We start from the raw sequence: 17,909 nt of genomic DNA on the forward strand, positions 1-17,909 counted from the left end.
CGGCTACGCATTATGAAAAGAGTAACGTATGTCGAACACCTGCAGGGGCATTTATTTTGTTAAACGGTAGTTCAGGCTGTTTCTTCATAAGATAATTGTACCACTTCGGGCATTTAAAAAATACTCGTTAGAATCAATAGCACTTAGGTTATTACTCAGGTAGACACATTTCACGGTTTACCCCATAAAGCACACAATCTAGTAAAAGGATCAAAAGAGTTTCAGCCAGAGAACAAACTAGCTGTAACTTAATAGCTACTAAGTATACCACTGCCGTTACGTGTTATTATCTGTTTGTGGACAGTTGTCAATGGAGAAGCATTATGGGTGAAAATTAACATTACTTCCATTCCTTGTAATACTTCCTTATACGCAGAGGGGGTATTTAGGTAATGTCTGGCGGTCCGTCGGTCCGTCGGTCCGTCCATGTATGTGAAGTAAAGAAAACTTATAAATGCTATGTCTGATAAACGTCCCAACAGATTAACAGCATATTGACAACATCTTATGGAAACGTCGATTTATATACCTGGTTAGGGTTTGATGGTCATTGGTCAGTATTAAAGGTCAAAGTTCACACTTGACCTCTATTTTGGTTGGATTGAGGCATATTAAGGTATCCAAGGAGCGTAATTTTTGTATATGATGTTAAAGATTTAAGTGTGCACCTTTATATGTAACATGTAATTAGACGAACACAAAAGAAGTTTGGGAGATATTAGAATAACCATATCTGTCCTTCGGTCTACTTTTTGACACGTTACTCACGCAAAGGGAAATCCAATGTCAAAACATTAAAAACTACGCCACAAATCGTGTAATTTACCCCCTCCTTTTCAAACCTAATAGGCTTAACAACCCTTTTCAGTTTTAGTATTCAGAGATTAAAGGTCAATGCTACTATCACTTTGTACTATAGACCATAATTCGTGCATTTTCTTTCATGCTTTTCTAAAACTCCTAAGTCATAATTGCCTTATTTAAATGTTCAAATATCTGGGTGTATTCCGGACCCTAGCTCGAAATTTTCTGTATTGAAAAATATAAATAACATAGGAGCCAATACAGTGCTAATAAAATAGTTTAAAAGTGAAAGGTCTGTTGTATATTTGTACGAAAATAATTGGTCTGATCTACCCTAAAGCTCTACGCAAGTCACATTGATGAAATCAAAATAGATCCGCATGCTGCGCCATTTGGAGAAAAAAACATTTTTATTCACGCTTTGTTAAAACCTAGCAGATATTCTGGACCATAGATAGAATTATTCTGCTTTTTTTTGTTTTTTGTTTGTTTTGTTTACAAATAACAACGAAGGAGCCTATAACATGCTTATACAATAGTTCAAAAAGTCTAGGGTATTTAATGTTTGTTTGTTTATATGAAAATAATTGACCTGTTCTACCATTAAACTCCACACAAGGCTTATTAAAGAAACTAAAATTGATCTGCATATTGCACCATTTGAAAACCTTTTGAATATTTGTATTACATTTTTAAACCGTTTTTATTACTTTCACTTATTTCAATGTCTTTGTTAACACACATTCGCTATGCCCACTTTTACTATGTGACAATGTATGACAATATTACTTTGTTGGGCCATTGTGACAAATACAACTGTAGCTTTCTTTATTATAAATTGAAATGCAATCTATATCAAAGGTAGTGTTTTTGAGTTCATGGTTGACAATGTCTTTATTGAGTTCGGTGGCAATTTTTTCCAGCAGACTGAAGGCGTTCCTCTAGAATCAATTTGCCCCTTTCTTCTGGCCGAATTAATTGATGAGCTAATCAGAGCTGGTAACAAAAATGGATCTTAAACCGGGGAAACTCGAGATCAAAATTTTTCATTTTCCCGTCACATGACCAATATACTGTTATATAGATGAGGTATATTAAAACCAAACGTATGATACATACGACACCTATGTTAATGTAACTTAATTACAACACGATTATAAATAAATCTCAAGTATTTATAATGTCATTAACAATAATAATTCTATATAAATCTCTGTAACACTACTTTTCAATTACTATTTGTGTATTCATTGTCTTCATTTCTAGGATGTTTGCGTAAACACCAGATATTAGAGGTCTTTCAAGTTTTTCACTCAATAAATATTTACAACGCTGAATGGGTCAATTAATAAGTAGAATTGTCAGCCAATAAGTCATTGCATGGTTGACATCCATTTGCTAACACGAGCCTGAGTAGAGTTATCCTCAGGGATTTTAGGGAGCTCCTCCTTAAATTCACGGGTGTACGGCTTCAGTTTTGGCCCTTCAATGTCCCTCGTAAGGAAATCGTTCTCAACCAAAGGTTGTTCGTCACTCTTTTTCGGGCCAGAAATAGATTCCTCCATATTTTGTTTGAGTTTTTGGTTGACAGTTTTCCTGATCTCCTCCTGAGTTCTCCTTTTCATCACGTCGGTTTCCTCTTCGGTGAATGTCATCTTGCGAGACTGCATGTCCAGCATGTAACGCTGTTGGTTCCGGGAGGTCATGTTTATGATTGGATCGTATATGTCTTGGTAGCGCTTGTTTGCTGGACTGCGGGTTAAACGTTGGAGAAAGGAGACAAGGAACAGATCCTCGATGAAAAGGATGATTGACAGCTGCTGGATTCTCCACACCGAGTACTTCTCGGAAAGCACGCTCTCGCACGTGGATGACATCATGGCTATCAGGGCATTAAGCAAAAGGACATATGTCAGAAGGACAAAGAGAACAAAGAGAGTCAGAGCCAGCCATTTGACGCGAGCTTGGGACAGACATTCGATCTCCCCGAGCCCCAGCATCAGGTTGAACATGGTAATAAGTGTTGTGAAGAAGTGGTTGTCATCGCTTCCGTCAATGGCAGGAACATCTTTTCCTTGAAACATCGTGTGCATACACGTCGTAAATGCGAACAACTGGAACGCAATTATGACGGAAAATCGTAGAAAGTCCCCAAAAATTACCTCCTTTATCATAACCGTGAAAAAACTAAAGAGATGCCAACCACGGAGAAAAAAGACGTTGAACCACCAACCTGAGAATAGTGCGATGATAAGTGGAATTCCGTCATGTCGTCCCACTGCCTGTGTTATCAGAACGTCCACAATCACAGCCAAAGCAAAGATCAACATCAGAAGGATGTATTCAATGTTGTGCATGTAGTATCTATCCGGATTTGGTCGTTTTAGCTTCGAAATAACACAGAGGATGACAATAATGACGTAGAAGATGGCTATGATGAATGCAATCCACTGGAACGAGGTGAGGAATAAGCGTAAAGACTGATTGTTCTTGAAGTAGTTACCTAACCCCGTGCCGGTGTTTTCTATCTCCGACTCGTGCCAGTAGGAACGTTCTACCGCGTATACACTCAGAAAAACCATCAGTACCACCTGGATCAGCATCCACAATGAATATAGAGAGACAACATTCTTCCATTTCTTCTGTATCAACTTCTTCACTGGCATCATTTCTATGATGATAGAAGAAAATTTTCGAGTGTAGTTCTTATCAAACAGCATTTCCAGGATAGATTCCTTTTTTGGGAAGACGATTCGACAGCTGCTGCAACAAGTGTTCGTGTTCGTGTCTTCCTCGTTTGGCGTTTCTTCAATTTCTGTGTTAGCAATGGAATCTATTTCAGTGACGTCATACTTTTTGATGTCAAATAAACCCTCATCCTCGTTCTGAAAGCAATAGACATCCTTCAGTTCTAGGATGTATTCAAATATGTGAACCAGTTGGTGTTTTGCCGCTAATTTCAAGGGAGTTAACCCGTCTTTATCCTTCATCAGCCAGAGATGAACATAATTGTTAGAACGTGTTATGTTGCTCTTAATATTGTCTTCGTCAGGATTGTCAGAATTTTCTAATCGATGGATATCTTCCTTCTCCATTTCTTCTTTCTTCTTCTTGGTGATGTCTCTGAGGTGCCCGGTGAGATGACTCATCATGCGTTTGACTTCGTCTTCTTTGTCTCTTTTTCTGCTCAGATACCTAATCATAGAGTGAAATATCGTATCATAACTTTCATTCCTTGTGCATATATTAGCTCCAAAATCAATCAGCTTGTCTACCATGCCGAAATCAAATTTAAGCGCAGCAACAAAAAGCGGTAATTCTCCCATCATGACTGTTCCTTCAAATCTACTTCCGGTCGCCCTAGTGTTTAGTAGGTTCTCAAGCATACGGGGTTTTTCACCAACTTCGTCTTCATTCTCTCCTTGTTTTTTTAGGACTATTTCATCACATCTTTTTGCAGTCCTAAGAATGAGAGCTATGGCCGCATTGTTGGCTCGCGTAATGGCGATATGAAGTGCGGTCTGCCCCTTGTACTCCGATCCCTTCTTCGCCTCGGAGACCAGCACCGGGAACTTGTCCAAGATAGCACTAACAATCCCGCCGGTGTCGTACTTGGCTGCATGATGGAGAATAGTCTCGTTGGTTGTGCGTTCGTTTGGTTTCTGGGGTATGTCGAGTTGAAATTCCCTGATGTCTAGTTCCAAGGCTACAAATTTTTGAAGTGTTGCCTTGGCTTCATCGATGTCCTTCTCCTCAATGAACTCCTTCAAAAGTTGTATCAGTTCAGTCCCTACAAAAATTATAAATCTTCTATTAGTTACAACACAGACATTAGCATCCTTTTGTGGGACGAGTTTGTGCATATATACAAACTAACGCTAAGGCCGACTTCAATAGTTCAAAAATTGTTAAAATCTAGAACAAAATTCTAAGGTAATTGCTTGTTATAGATCTATATATTCATCGTAAGCATGAACTAAAATAGTTCGTCATTGATTCAAATGGACAAAAGCAAATACATTCAGAATTTAGTAAATCAGTATAATGAATGCAGTGTTTACTTTATATTATTCCGATAAGAATTTAATATTACCGAGATATACTTCTGGGTTGGAAGTAAATTATACTGCTACAACATATCACTGTAAATTATTTGAGGACTTAAATATAATTGAATTCTTCAAACTGCTTACCGTCTTCGTATCTCCTAGCAGATGCAAGGTCCTGGCTATCCAGCGATTCTGTCTCCCTGTAAGCAAGAGGTTCTCCATTTTCTAAGAGATACCTCAAGTGGGTCAGAGTAGCAGGGTCTAAATGTATACCCGTACCGTCTGCCATTTTAACGTTTTATTTACCAAACGTTTGGTCCGACATGGTGATTGTATGTGTATTGGTATAGGCAGATACACATCCTGTTATAATCAATGGCGTTTATGGGGCCGAGGATGGGGGATATAATTTTATTAATACATTTACCAAATAAATGTTTTTATGTTGAATCTTTCATGTATCCGACAAAAACGAAAGAGAAGTCAAATATTGTTTTATAGAAGTACATTAAGGGGAACCTGGCAGCTTGGCCTACAGCAGTGCCGAAAGGAAGAATTAGATATTTAGTGGGTAATCCGTCTCTCCCCTCTCGACGCCCTCTATCAGATTGTGTATAGAAACACATATACGTCACGCTTTTGTGTTTTAAACAGATCAGTATAATGAGATAGGGAATGCGATACGCCTTTATTAAATGTTGGGGACATGTCAGCGCCATTGCACACAATGATTGTTATCTGTACAAACAAACCATTCAACTGTGTAACTAAGGACGCGCTCATAACGCATACAGCAGTTCCACTCATGTATGTAACGATCGGCTGTTTGTTTAACGCACAGTGCATTCGGGTATATGGAATTATCTCCCCTTTTTAACTGCCTGTCTGAATTGTAGTTTTTACAAGCCTTAGTCCGTGTATTAATAGATTTCCGGCTTATATGAAGATAGAATGAAATAGATAAGTTTCTTGCATGTAAAATATCATTTAGAGACAAAATCAGATAAAATTGCAAATATAGTTTATCATATAATTCTAAATGATTCTGATATCACTATTGAGCTAGAAATATCAGCTCTGCTGCACACATTTTCTTTTGTGTCAAAGTATTCAAGTGTAACGCGGGCCTTGATGTTTAAGTAACGGCGCATTCGGGTACTGAGAATCGTCTCCCTTATTTAGCTGTTTTGTAGAATTGCGCTGGTAAGAACACTTGAGGTAAAGGATACTTACAATTTAGTCTATATCATTACTATTATCACAGATGTGAAATATTGGTTAACGTCTGTTACAAAAGAAGTATTCCTTAAAAGTCACATGTTGCAAATGCAGTTTATAAAATTACAGTTGTTCGAAAGAGTGTTAGAAAGCAGAAAAAAAGATGATAAAAAAGTTAAAAAAATGCAGGGATCGAATCCAGGACTTTTACATTGAAAACCGTACACTTTGCCAAAGTTGCCATATAAAAATAAAAAATAAACAGCACCAAAGCGAAAAAAACACACTAAATTTTTGACAAGTCAAAAAATATATGAGTGGAACTTTTCTTCGCGATTGTAACTGACGCAATAGTATCAGTAACTTTAACTGAGTCGCCAGATAATGTTAAAGTATCTTTTTTTTCTTTTTGTGATTGATTGCTGAAAATTTCAACAACTATAAAAAAAAAATCTCAAGATATGGTAATACTAATTTCTTGTGGCGTTAATTTCTTAAATTGTGTAATATAAATAATGGAACCGGCTTATATAAAGAGCACTTTTCGAGAAAAGTTGTTTTGTAAATATTTTCATGTTGAACGCTGATCAAAACGGTTCGATATGACATCAATTTTAAGTGATACAAGTTAATCACAAGTGTACATATCGCTACACATTACACATCACCATTGGCCACTCAGGTAAATCACGTATTGCACGTAAATTACACATCTCAATGAAAAAGTAATTCGATAATAAGCTAGACTGAACTGCTCCTCCTACTGTCGTCGACGCATGCGTATATTGATGTTAAAAGGTTTGTTAATAGACGCAAGAGTCACGAAGGTGATCAAACGAAGAACGTTCTTCTAATCACATCTCCATGCAAATGTATCGTTCTCGTGCATATCTAAATACTATTGATCTTACATTAATTATGTAAATGAGTTGTATCAAATTATACATTTCACTATTGTTTGCCCTGATGTAAGCGCGCAGGGGGTCTTAATGTGGAATGAATATCATATACGATAAAATATTTCTTATATAGTAAATAAGATATCTTATATAAGATTATATATACTTATAAAAGATATCTCATTTAATTTCTACATAAGATCAAATAAAACATAAGATATCTTACATCGTAGATAAGATATCTTATATAATATATAAGATATCTTATACACAATATTAGAAATAGCATCTATTTAAGATTTTTATATATTATATTAGATATCTCATCTATATAAGATATTTATATATTATATTAGATATCTCATCTATATAATATTTTTTTTAATATTTGATATCTCATCTATATCAGATATTTAGATGTGATATTAGATATCTCATCTGTATAAGATATTGATATAGTATATTAGATATCTCATCTATAGAAGTTGTTTAAGATATTTTAGATATCTCATCTATATAAGATATCGCATCTTTATAAGATATCTCATCTATATAAGATATTTGTATATTATATAAGATATCTCATCTATATAAGATATTTATTTGTTATATAAACATTCTCATCTATATAAGATATCTTATATTAGATACATCATTTTAGATATCTCATCTATATATCTTATTTTGATATCTCATCTATATAATATATCTTAGATATTATTTTGATTTATCATCTATATTAGATATTTATTTATTATATAAGACATCAATATCAGATATTTATATGTTATTTTAGATATCTCATCTATATAAGATATCTTATTTTAGATATCTCATCAATATAAGATATTTATATTATATAAAATATCTCATCTATACAAGATATTTATATGTTATATTAGATATCTTTTCTTTATAAGATATTTATATGTTATATAAGATATCTCATCTATACAAGATATTTATATATGATATAATATATCTCATCTATATAAGATATGTATATGTTATATAATAATTCTCATCTATATAAGATATCTTTTATGTTATTTTAGATATCTCATCTCTATTATATATTTATACCTATATAAGATATCTCATCTATATACGATATTTATATGTTATTTTAGATATCTCATTTATATAAGATATCTTATATATTATTTTGATATCTCATCCATATAAGGTAATTTGTATACTATTTTAGATATCTCATCTATATAGGATATTGATATATTACATAAGATATCTCATCTATATAAGATATTTATATATATGACATTAGTTATCTGATCTATATAAGATATTTTTATGTTATATAAGATATCTCATATATATAAGATATTTATGTTTTGTATAAGATATCTCATATATATATAAGTTATTTATCTGTTATATTAGATATCTCATCTATATAAGATATTGATATGTTATGTAAGATATTGATATGTTATATAAGATATTGATATGTTATAAAAGATATTGATATGCTATATAAGATATCTCATCTTTATAAAACATTTATGTATGATATTATATATCTCATCTATATAAGATATTTATATGTTATATCAGATATCTCACCTATATAAGATATTCATATTTTATATTAGATATCTCATCTATATAAGATATTTATATATTATATTAGATATCTCATCTATATAAGATATTTATATGTTATATAAGATATGTCATCTAAATAAGATATTTTTATGTTATATAATATATCTCTATTGTCTTATATAAGATCTCTTATATAATTCGATGAACTACAGGATCGACATTGCTCCTTTAATAAATGTTACGTTGGCTTGCCACACTTATGCATTTTCACGTCCGGTCGGGGAATCAAAACCCGGTCGTCTGTGTTAAAGGCGCCACCCGACAACCCATTCCTGTGTAAACATTCTATGTTAAACGTTTTTGGCTGACATAAGAAATATCTAATAACTTTTGTATTAATAACGCTTTCATCCTAAACACGCATTTTAATAATTATCTTAATTATCTTTTACACCATGTGAATGACTAATATGGACACGCAACTATTTTGAACCAAACATTAATTTGTAATTATATCGTAAATCGTTAGAAATATTTTTTGTCGTTTATTAGGGTTTTCCCATTCAGTGTTTTGAACCACTTTATTGTGGAATATTGTTCTACAACGATACTTACTACTGTTCGTTGGGATTGTTATCTTTTTCGTTCCTAATTGCATGCTTCCTTCTTTCTTTCTCTTATGATAAAAATACTTTAATCTAATTTTGAGAACAGAATTTTCTTAATGCCTACATGCTTACATACTCTTTATCCAGCAGTTAGTCAATAAATATGCTAATGACAACTTTTGTAAAGTTTAAAATGTTTCCCTTTCTATCCTAACCTTTTAAACATTACATCACGATTTCATTGATTTTAGTAGGAATCATGCTTAAAATTCGTTCTAAAATTTAAATGCAGGTTCCCGTTAATTTTGAGTACTTTTAAAATATTGTTATCACATATTTCTTGTTATACGTTAGAAATGACTCTGTACGGATAATTTAAAAACAATTATATACGCTGCTAATTCACAACTGAGCAGGTTGTAATCTGTACTATGTCCATACGATTTCTCTGCGTAGATACAGAGCAAGACTTAATGAAATAAATTTTAGCAGTGTTTACCTATTACTTACACGTAAATCCCAAGTAAAAATTCTATATGCATACACTACTGGTCTTAATCTTAAGAATTTGCTATCACTGGATACATACGTGTTTATACAAGTTTAAAGCCTCTTTGATGCTATAACAAACCCGATGTCTAATTAACCAAGAGTGAGACATTGACATCAGGCGAGAACTCATATATAACCGCATTGACATCAGGCGAGAACTCATATATAACCGCTGTTCAGAAACTACTAATGCATGTGTGATTATGAAATCAGGAGAAACTAAGTCCTGACTCATTTCGATTATAACAAACGCTTTTATATAGGTAATAAATATTTTAATTAATTCAATTAAAATATAAACTAGGCATCATCATATCGCCTGACTGAATGTTAATGAACGAATACATGCGATCAACTGTATTGATTATATCACGTTATGCGTTTAGATTGATTTTGTAATTGGTATGACACGAGCATGAATTGAATTTTAAATGTTTAGCAATTGAAAAAATGGAGTAATACATTTTCAGTTCACCGTTATTCAGATTAACTGAAACGTTATATTTTCATATCAAATTATGCCTTCTTCACAATGACTATTAAATGTAATTTTCAATATTCCGTTCCACTAGACAAGTTTTGTTGACCCTTAACCCTTTGCAATTTCAGACCATATGAAATAATCAATACAAATTCACTTATTAGCCTAAATGGAGGCCTTAGTTCTAACGATCTATCGAGTTCCACCGAATCAGACGTTCTAGAATATCGTTAAAACACATTCTAATCGTAATGTGGACCGTTACATGAGTCCTCAAAACTGTCACAGAGTCGCAAGTGATGCATCCAAATGAGCCCGGAATATCATCTACAACAGTATATCAATATCCATGTAAAGTTTCGTTTGTATTGCGCCAGTAGAATCTTAGCAAATTTCCGGAAATCTCTGGACAGAAGATATACAATATTAAAGACGCAGCAAAAACTTTAAGTTCCAAAACTCCCCGGAAGAAAAGAAATATCTTATTTCTTCCGTGATCTTGAATTATCGTGAATTGAATATTATTGATAGAAAAACCGCACTTCAAAAGTATTTTTCATAATAGCGGTTGTCTCTAATTCAGACAACGTTTTGAAACGGAGCGCAATCGTCGCATTGACATGTACATAATCAAATGCTAGTCGGGTGGCGCAGTGAATAGCGCACTCGTCTTTCACCAAGGCGGCCGGGGTTTGATTCCCCGATCGGATGTGCGGAGATATGGGGTCACCTGTCACGTGGGTTTTTTCCAGGTACTCCGATTTCCTCCTGCACGTTAACATCCGAGCCAACAAGAATGATTAATACAAGTTGTAATAATTTGTTTCATGATTGTTGTAAAAGAATTTTTCTTTTGAATCAATATGACGTAGCACATGTTAGTTGTCGCAGTACCACAATGATAGTGTAATTTACATGTAGTGGGTTCATAAAGTAAGATTTCAAAGTAAATGTAATTAAAATAAGAATATTATATCATCACCAGTATCGATGATATTTTGGCTGGTATATATATCGGACAAACAGCTTACAAAATAATTATCATCTATTGGATGTGTTCGTGGTAAACCACGTGTCCTAACCCCGCAGATTTTGACACGTGTTTGGTGTTATGTATCTGACGCGCCGCTTGCAAGTCGCGTTCGGTTGGTTCCACCTCTGTCGCGCCGACTTCGTGATAGATTGGGACGATGGAAGCAGTTGGGGCCGCGATAACAGTAGGGGCCAACAGATAGTCGTCAGTCTCTGTTTCCCTTGACACAAGAATAGGCTTCCGTTCCTCCTTTTTCGGCACCATGAATTTGCTTTCCTTTTTAATGGACTGTAGAAGCTCTGTATTGACAGTGTTTGCTATTTCTGCCTGTGTTTTCTTCTGAATTATTTCAGTGTCCTCCTCGGAAGCGAAGTCACCCTGTAAGGACTGCATCTTCAGGTAATAGCGGACATGTTTTTTTATTGTCATTTTCGACGGATGGAATATTTCCATCTTTGTTAACTTTGCCGGACATCGTAAGATCCTATCCATACAAAAGAGACAAAGAAGGTCCTCAATGAATAATATGACAGACAACTGTTGTATCCGCCATTGTTCGTACCGATTTTCTAGAACCGTGCCACATGTCGCTGACATCATAGCAATTAGTGCGTTTAACAGAAGAACGTATGTTAACAGAACAAATCCAATGAAGAGAATGATAGATAACCATGGCACTCGAGCTTCACGTAACCCATTGATATTTGACAACCCCAGCATTAGACTAAACATTGACAACAAGGTGGATCCAAACTCCAGCAATGTGCTCGTTTCTGTTGAAGAGTAAATTCCTTCAATGTTCGGAATACCTTGGCCTTGATAGACCGTATGCATACATGTTGTGAATGCTACAAGTTCAAGCCCGATGAATACGGAAAACCGGAATAAGTCGCCGAATATGACACGCTGTATCATGACGGTAAAGAAGCTAAACACCTGCCAACCCCGTAAAAAGAAAACGTTGAACCACCAGCCCGTCAGCAGAGCAAAGACAAGAGGGACACCGTCATGAACCTCGAGAGCAAACGTCAGCAGTGTATCCAGTAGTAAACATATAGCGAACATAAACACCATGGTTATGTACCCGATGTTGTGTTGCCAGTAACGAGAGCGATGGGGGCGTTTCATTTTGGGGAAAATGAGGAGTAGTCCGATAAGAAAATATATTATTCCAAATGCAAACTCTATCCATTGTGACACATTAACTATCCAAACGGAGATCACGTGATCGGTGTTTGTATAATTTGCTGCCCTTGGGAACTTTGGGAAGTTCAGGCTAGTCCGTTCCACTGCAAACACACTGAGGACGACCATCAGAATAAAGTGGATCACCATCCAGAATATGTACGTGCTCTTGTACAAATTCCATTTTGCTTCAATGAGAACTTTGAGTGGTTGAAGCTCCATTAACTCGAAGGCGGCGGAACTCTTGTAGTTATTATCGAACATCATTTCCAAGATGGAGACCGTCGTAACTGACCCATGGATACCTCTACAACAACTTCGCCCAGTGTTACCATCATCATCATCATCATCATCATCATAATCATTCACATCATCGGCAGACATTGTTTGTGATTTCGTGTTTCCTATGGAGTCAATCTCTGTGATATCGTACAGCTTAATATCAAAAAGGCCGTCATCGGCACTGAACAAGCAATAGATATCCTCTATGTTGAGAATGAACTCGAATAAGGTGACCATACCATACTCAGCGGCTAGCTGTAACGGTGTTTGCGAGTCGTCATTTTTGAGAAACCAGACGTGAGTGTATTCATTACAGGTTGTTTCTTCCCACTTTCCTTTTGTTTCTTTCTTTGGTTGAGCGTCCCAAGCTATTTTCGTCTTTTTCTGGTCTAGTGGAGGGAAGTTACGAGTGGATGACAGACTGTGATGATAACCATTTCCGATTGGTTTTACTTCACTGTCGTCCTCATTTTCTGTTTCCTCCTCGTCCTCCTTCTCTTCGTCCTTCTTTTTTGACGGTGCTTGTTTCTGTATGGTAGTTTTGGTCAGTTGAACAAGGCGGTCATGCAGATATTCCATCATCTCCCGTACCTCGCATGCCTTGTCGGGATACACAGCGGCGTATTTGATGAGGGAGTGGAATATGGTATCTCCTTTACTATTTTGTTGATATAACTTAGCTCCCGTGTCTAACAACTTATCCACCATATCTTTGTCGAATTTAAGCACAGCTACAAATAATGGTAGCTCTCCCATCATAACAGTGTTAATGAACAACCTCCCCGTCGCTCTAGTACTCAGCAAAGTGCGCAGAGATTGCGGAGACCGTGCGGCAACATTCAACATTTGATTAAATGCCGTCAAATTGCCCTTAGTGATAGCGATGTGGAAAGCTGTTTGACCGGCATACTGCTCACACGAACGCGCCTTGAGAATGAGATTTGGCGCGATTTGTAGGATACGTGACGTGAGCTCACCATCATCTTGGTATTTGGCGGCAATATGGAGAAGCGTTTCGTCTGTATGGTAGCGATAGTCCAACACCTGAAGTTCGTCAGTTTGTCTCTGGAGTTTCTCAAGTATCCACCGAGATCGGGCGGAGTTTCGTTCCTGTATATAGCGGACTAGTCTATCCAGCTTCGCCGTGGTAATGCCTAGAAAAAAAGAAAAACAGAAAACTTTTTTTTTTTATTCATTACACATAAACATGATTACGTCACATATACATATACATATTGTTGATGGAACTGAGTTTAAACTTCAGTAAACACAATATACTAATCCGAAAGGATACATGTGAAGCTTCATATAATTTGCGAGTAATGAAAGGAAAAGGCTCGACTGAATGCACTATGCGATTTCTATCATTTTATTGTTAAACATTAATTTACAAAGCTAGATAACATGACATACCTAACGAAACAAAAATGTTAATACTGGATGTAGATGTGTTTCCTTTTCGACACCCAGGTAGCTGGACAGACACGGAGACATCAGAGACTTACACATGCTGCTCAATCAGCCAGTTATAACTCTGTTTATTATCGTCTTTAATGTACCGTCCTTCTACCCTTTTTGTCGATTTTGTAGAAAATGTATTTATAATATCCTATCAGACACTATGTGAAATTGACTTGTCGGAAACTTTAGCTTACGATAACTTCGATATCAATGTAAAACACAATTTTTAGAAAGCAAGGGTAAAACTAACATTGTAATGTTTTTAGACCGCCTGTTCGAGGAGTAGAATGGATATGCTAAAATCCGTCGGGGACGTAGCGTGGGCGTGTGAGTAATTATGATTTAGGTTTATGTTTTTTTGAGTGAGTGATGTGCAAGTTTGCAATCGATCAATATAAGTAATAACTTGCTGATATTTTACAAAGAAGTTTAAAAGGTGTAAAAAATCATTGCTCTGAATTTAAATCTAAAAACATATTTGTAAATCCCATTGTTTCCCTGTTTTATAGGCTAATCGGGGGCCAACTTGAATTGGCATGGATTTATATTTGACAAAGGAATAACATTTATCTCTGTCATTATCACTTGTTTGTCAAAAAGCTACATTATTAACTGTATTGATTTTGCTTACTTTTGTTATGGTTTAAGGGTGGCTTAATCTAGCTAGAAATGGCGCTATATCAAATGTGGTATGATAATAAAACTGATAATAATAAACTGTGTAGCAGTGGTATGCTTATTTCTTGTTCTTTCTAAATTATTCAGTGTTTTACAATAATTGAACCACGAAAGTTAATTTTTAATTGCATTGATAAGACAGAAATAACATTTCTAAAAGATATGGTGTTCGCTAAGTAACATGTCAGCCCTTGGAACTCTGGCCTTAGACGTTTTTGGTTAATACCAGGTTTGCAATGTATCAAGTACCCGAACAACATGGCCTTTTTATTTTAGGTAATCTTATCTTTGAAACAATTAGCTCACACATAATTCAAATTAAAACATATCCAGATCATGCGATTGCTCATGTGGTATTTAGACATTTGCTTAATGAAACATTTCTAATATCCACACTACCACCAGACTCCCTTAAAATCTTCCCTTCCTGCTCCTTGTGCCTAAGGAGTTATATGAACTCTAGTTTATTTGATGTTATTGACATCCGTTTGTTTTCATCGGGTTTTTCTACACCAAGATATGTTATACAGTGGATGTGATTAAAACATGTTGTCAGTCATTGGCCTTTGCATCTGTAGGAAATCATGTTGGCAGAAAGCAACATTTAACGTCTAGGCCCCTAGCATCATCGACGAGTACAAGAGTGACGAAATAGCTGTTTGATGTAGTTCAGTTTTGGCTCACTGTATCTATTACCAAATTTTAAATGTGCAATCACATGTGTGTGTATGTGTGAGTGTGTGTGTGTGTGTGTGGTTGTGTGTGTGTGTGTGTGTGTGTGAGTGTGAGAGTGTGTGTGTGTGTGTGTGTGTGTGTGTGTGTGTGTATGTGTGTAAGTGTGAGTGTGGGTGTGTGTGTGTGAGTGTGGGTGTGTGTGTGTGAGTGTGGGTGTGTATGTGTGCGTGTGTGTGTATTTGTGTATGTGTGTAAAGTTCATCTTTTTTTCAAATAGTCCTCAAATAAGGTCTTCTTACTTGAGGAAGTTGTTTAAGACTTTTGCAGTCCACATCTACATTCAAAATTGCTTTGCCATTCTATTAAAGGACTCAACCTTGTTGGACAACTGAAATGACCAGAAACTAAACCAAAGACACATTTCTTTAGGCTCACAGTGATACACTTGTACATGTATTCAGGTAACGTCACTGTACCCAAATCGGGACACTGTTTAGATAAATATCAATGTTCTTTATACCATACTTTTTCATAAATAGATACTATCCACTTTTCATTTCTATTAAAAGCTGATATTTCGGGCGCGTGGTTCTATAAATAGAACACGAAATACGACCAGGGTAACGTAGGCCCTTGAACCGGCGTAAATGTACCCTGAAAGGAACACTTCGGTATTTTGGCTAATATTTGGGGATAAACGATCAACATAAGCAGAAAATAAGACGTACTTCAAATATTTTAGAGTCAAAAAGGGTTATCTCCAAACTAGCATCAGTTTAGATAAAATAGACCATTGAAAATGATATCCAAATAAATAGCATCGAACGGCACGTAAATCGGAAAAGTTTTGTTTTGGTCATTGTTCTTTACTTTAAATTGTCCATGTAACGATAATTAGCAGCCAATAAAACTTACATACAGTTGAATTGTTATAAAAGTATCATCTTATGAAAACCGTAAACATAAAAGTACATCTTTGCATTAAATGACAGTTTCTTGAGCCATTTTCCCAGAAGTGACTCGTTTTGGGTACTGTCCCGATTTTGGTACAGTGACGGTAGCGTAAACATCTATATCTTACGAGCATTCTCGTCAGACTGGATGAGGAGGAGTGAAACATTATTAAATAACTGACTTTTCTATTTGATTTGTGATTCCATATCCTAATTATACATATTGATTATTGACATTATGATTAGTTCTTTGAGCATATGAACGTAGGGCGTGCCATTGATTATTGATACTATGAATTGTTTCTTTATCAGACATATCCCTGAATTCGTTTTAATGACGTCAATCTTAAATTTCTTTTAAAACATAATCTAAAGAGATGTTATTTAAGTAATGATATTTAACTGTATTATGTGAAATATAAATAAGAAAAATAAGAACAATGCCGCCCTTACTCACTATTCTATTTGATCGTTTGGTTTGTAAACTGTCTCACTAGTAGCATGTGTTTATTGCAGAGAGTTTCCGCAGGCCTGAGTACCGACAAGGGGAAAAGCAATTAACTTGTAAGTGGCCTTCAGAACAAAGTATTCTGTTAAAATTCTCCTGTGGCTATGAATTAAAAAACAGGAGGTTTAACATGACAGTTACCTATATTATTACGGTTACGTCAATACCCAATTTTTTTATCAGCTAAATGATTATTTATGTGAATAAATGAATATTTGACGCTACAGTTGTAAATAAGTTGGTTTATTAGATATGTAGATGAACAAAATCATTGCCGATACTATAATCCCATTTCAATACATGATTTTGCGTAAAAATCATAAATGATATATCAAATGGCCATGGTATCCACAGCCGGGTGTCTGAACACACCATTATCAGTAGGGCTTAAAAGATTATGTATGGTAATTTGTTGACTGAAAGAAAAAAACCTCTTAATTGTTTAATAATCAAATGATCAAGCACCTATGCAGTTGTCAAGGAATTGATAATTAAGTTTCCAAAACAATTGGTCTTCAAAATTCACTTCCATCGTATCCTTCGGTTCGAAGTCTATTAAACACGTATGATAAAGCTACTCTTACACATTAACACTAGATAATGTTAATACAATATTTTTTTTGGCAGACTATAAAAATATAGTAATACATACCAGGCATTTCGGAGTTGCTTAGTCTTAGTGGAAGCTGCAGTAATCAATTATCACAGTCGCCCATCCTCTGTACATGTGGTCTCGTAGGCCCAGTTGCCATGTGTGATCAGCTTGGAAAACGCGTGACATGTATACTGGTGTTTATATCAATAACACGGCTATTGCAGTCGTCATATCTTTGTTGTTAGCTTTGAATATTTAATTTGACTTGTCAATAAATACCGTTTATCTGTATTCAGATATATATATATATGTGTATATTTAAAACTCTACTGGGACATTGTTTGTCAAGTCTTATCAGCTTT

At 35.2% G+C, this 17,909-nt stretch overlaps 2 protein-coding genes across 2 annotated transcripts; both read right to left on the reverse strand.

Annotated features, from left to right (window-relative positions):
• Window positions 1–1,965: 1,965 nt before the first annotated feature.
• Window positions 1,966–5,216, reverse strand: LOC110464436 (transient receptor potential cation channel subfamily V member 5-like). Its single transcript, XM_021519648.1, has 2 exons — window positions 4,998–5,216; window positions 1,966–4,594 (listed from the first exon to the last, which is right to left on the reverse strand). Exons 1-2 carry the CDS (start codon window positions 5,140–5,142, stop codon window positions 2,178–2,180), a joined length of 2,562 nt encoding a protein of 853 aa, XP_021375323.1. The 5' UTR covers window positions 5,143–5,216; the 3' UTR covers window positions 1,966–2,177.
• A 4,788-nt stretch (window positions 5,217–10,004) lies between these two features.
• Window positions 10,005–17,721, reverse strand: LOC110464387 (transient receptor potential cation channel subfamily V member 5-like). The gene is made up of 2 exons (XM_021519582.1): window positions 17,605–17,721; window positions 10,005–13,831 (listed from the first exon to the last, which is right to left on the reverse strand). The coding sequence occupies exons 1-2, from the start codon at window positions 17,609–17,611 to the stop codon at window positions 11,223–11,225; spliced, it is 2,616 nt and encodes an 871-aa protein (XP_021375257.1). The 5' UTR covers window positions 17,612–17,721; the 3' UTR covers window positions 10,005–11,222.
• Between the last annotated feature and the right edge of the window lie 188 nt (window positions 17,722–17,909).

The sequence above is a fragment of the Mizuhopecten yessoensis genome, unplaced genomic scaffold, assembly GCF_002113885.1.
Source record: "Mizuhopecten yessoensis strain PY_sf001 unplaced genomic scaffold, ASM211388v2 scaffold10987, whole genome shotgun sequence".
In the NCBI taxonomy this organism is placed as follows: Eukaryota; Metazoa; Mollusca; class Bivalvia; order Pectinida; family Pectinidae; genus Mizuhopecten; species Mizuhopecten yessoensis.

Coding starts and splice junctions, on each gene's coding strand:
- LOC110464436 (XM_021519648.1), bottom strand. CDS start 5,142: ATGGCAGACGGTACGGGTATACATTTAGACCCTGCTACTCTGACCCAC. Junction 4,595..4,997: donor TGCTAGGAGATACGAAGACG/GTAAGCAGTTTG, acceptor TAATTTTTGTAG/GGACTGAACTGATACAACTT.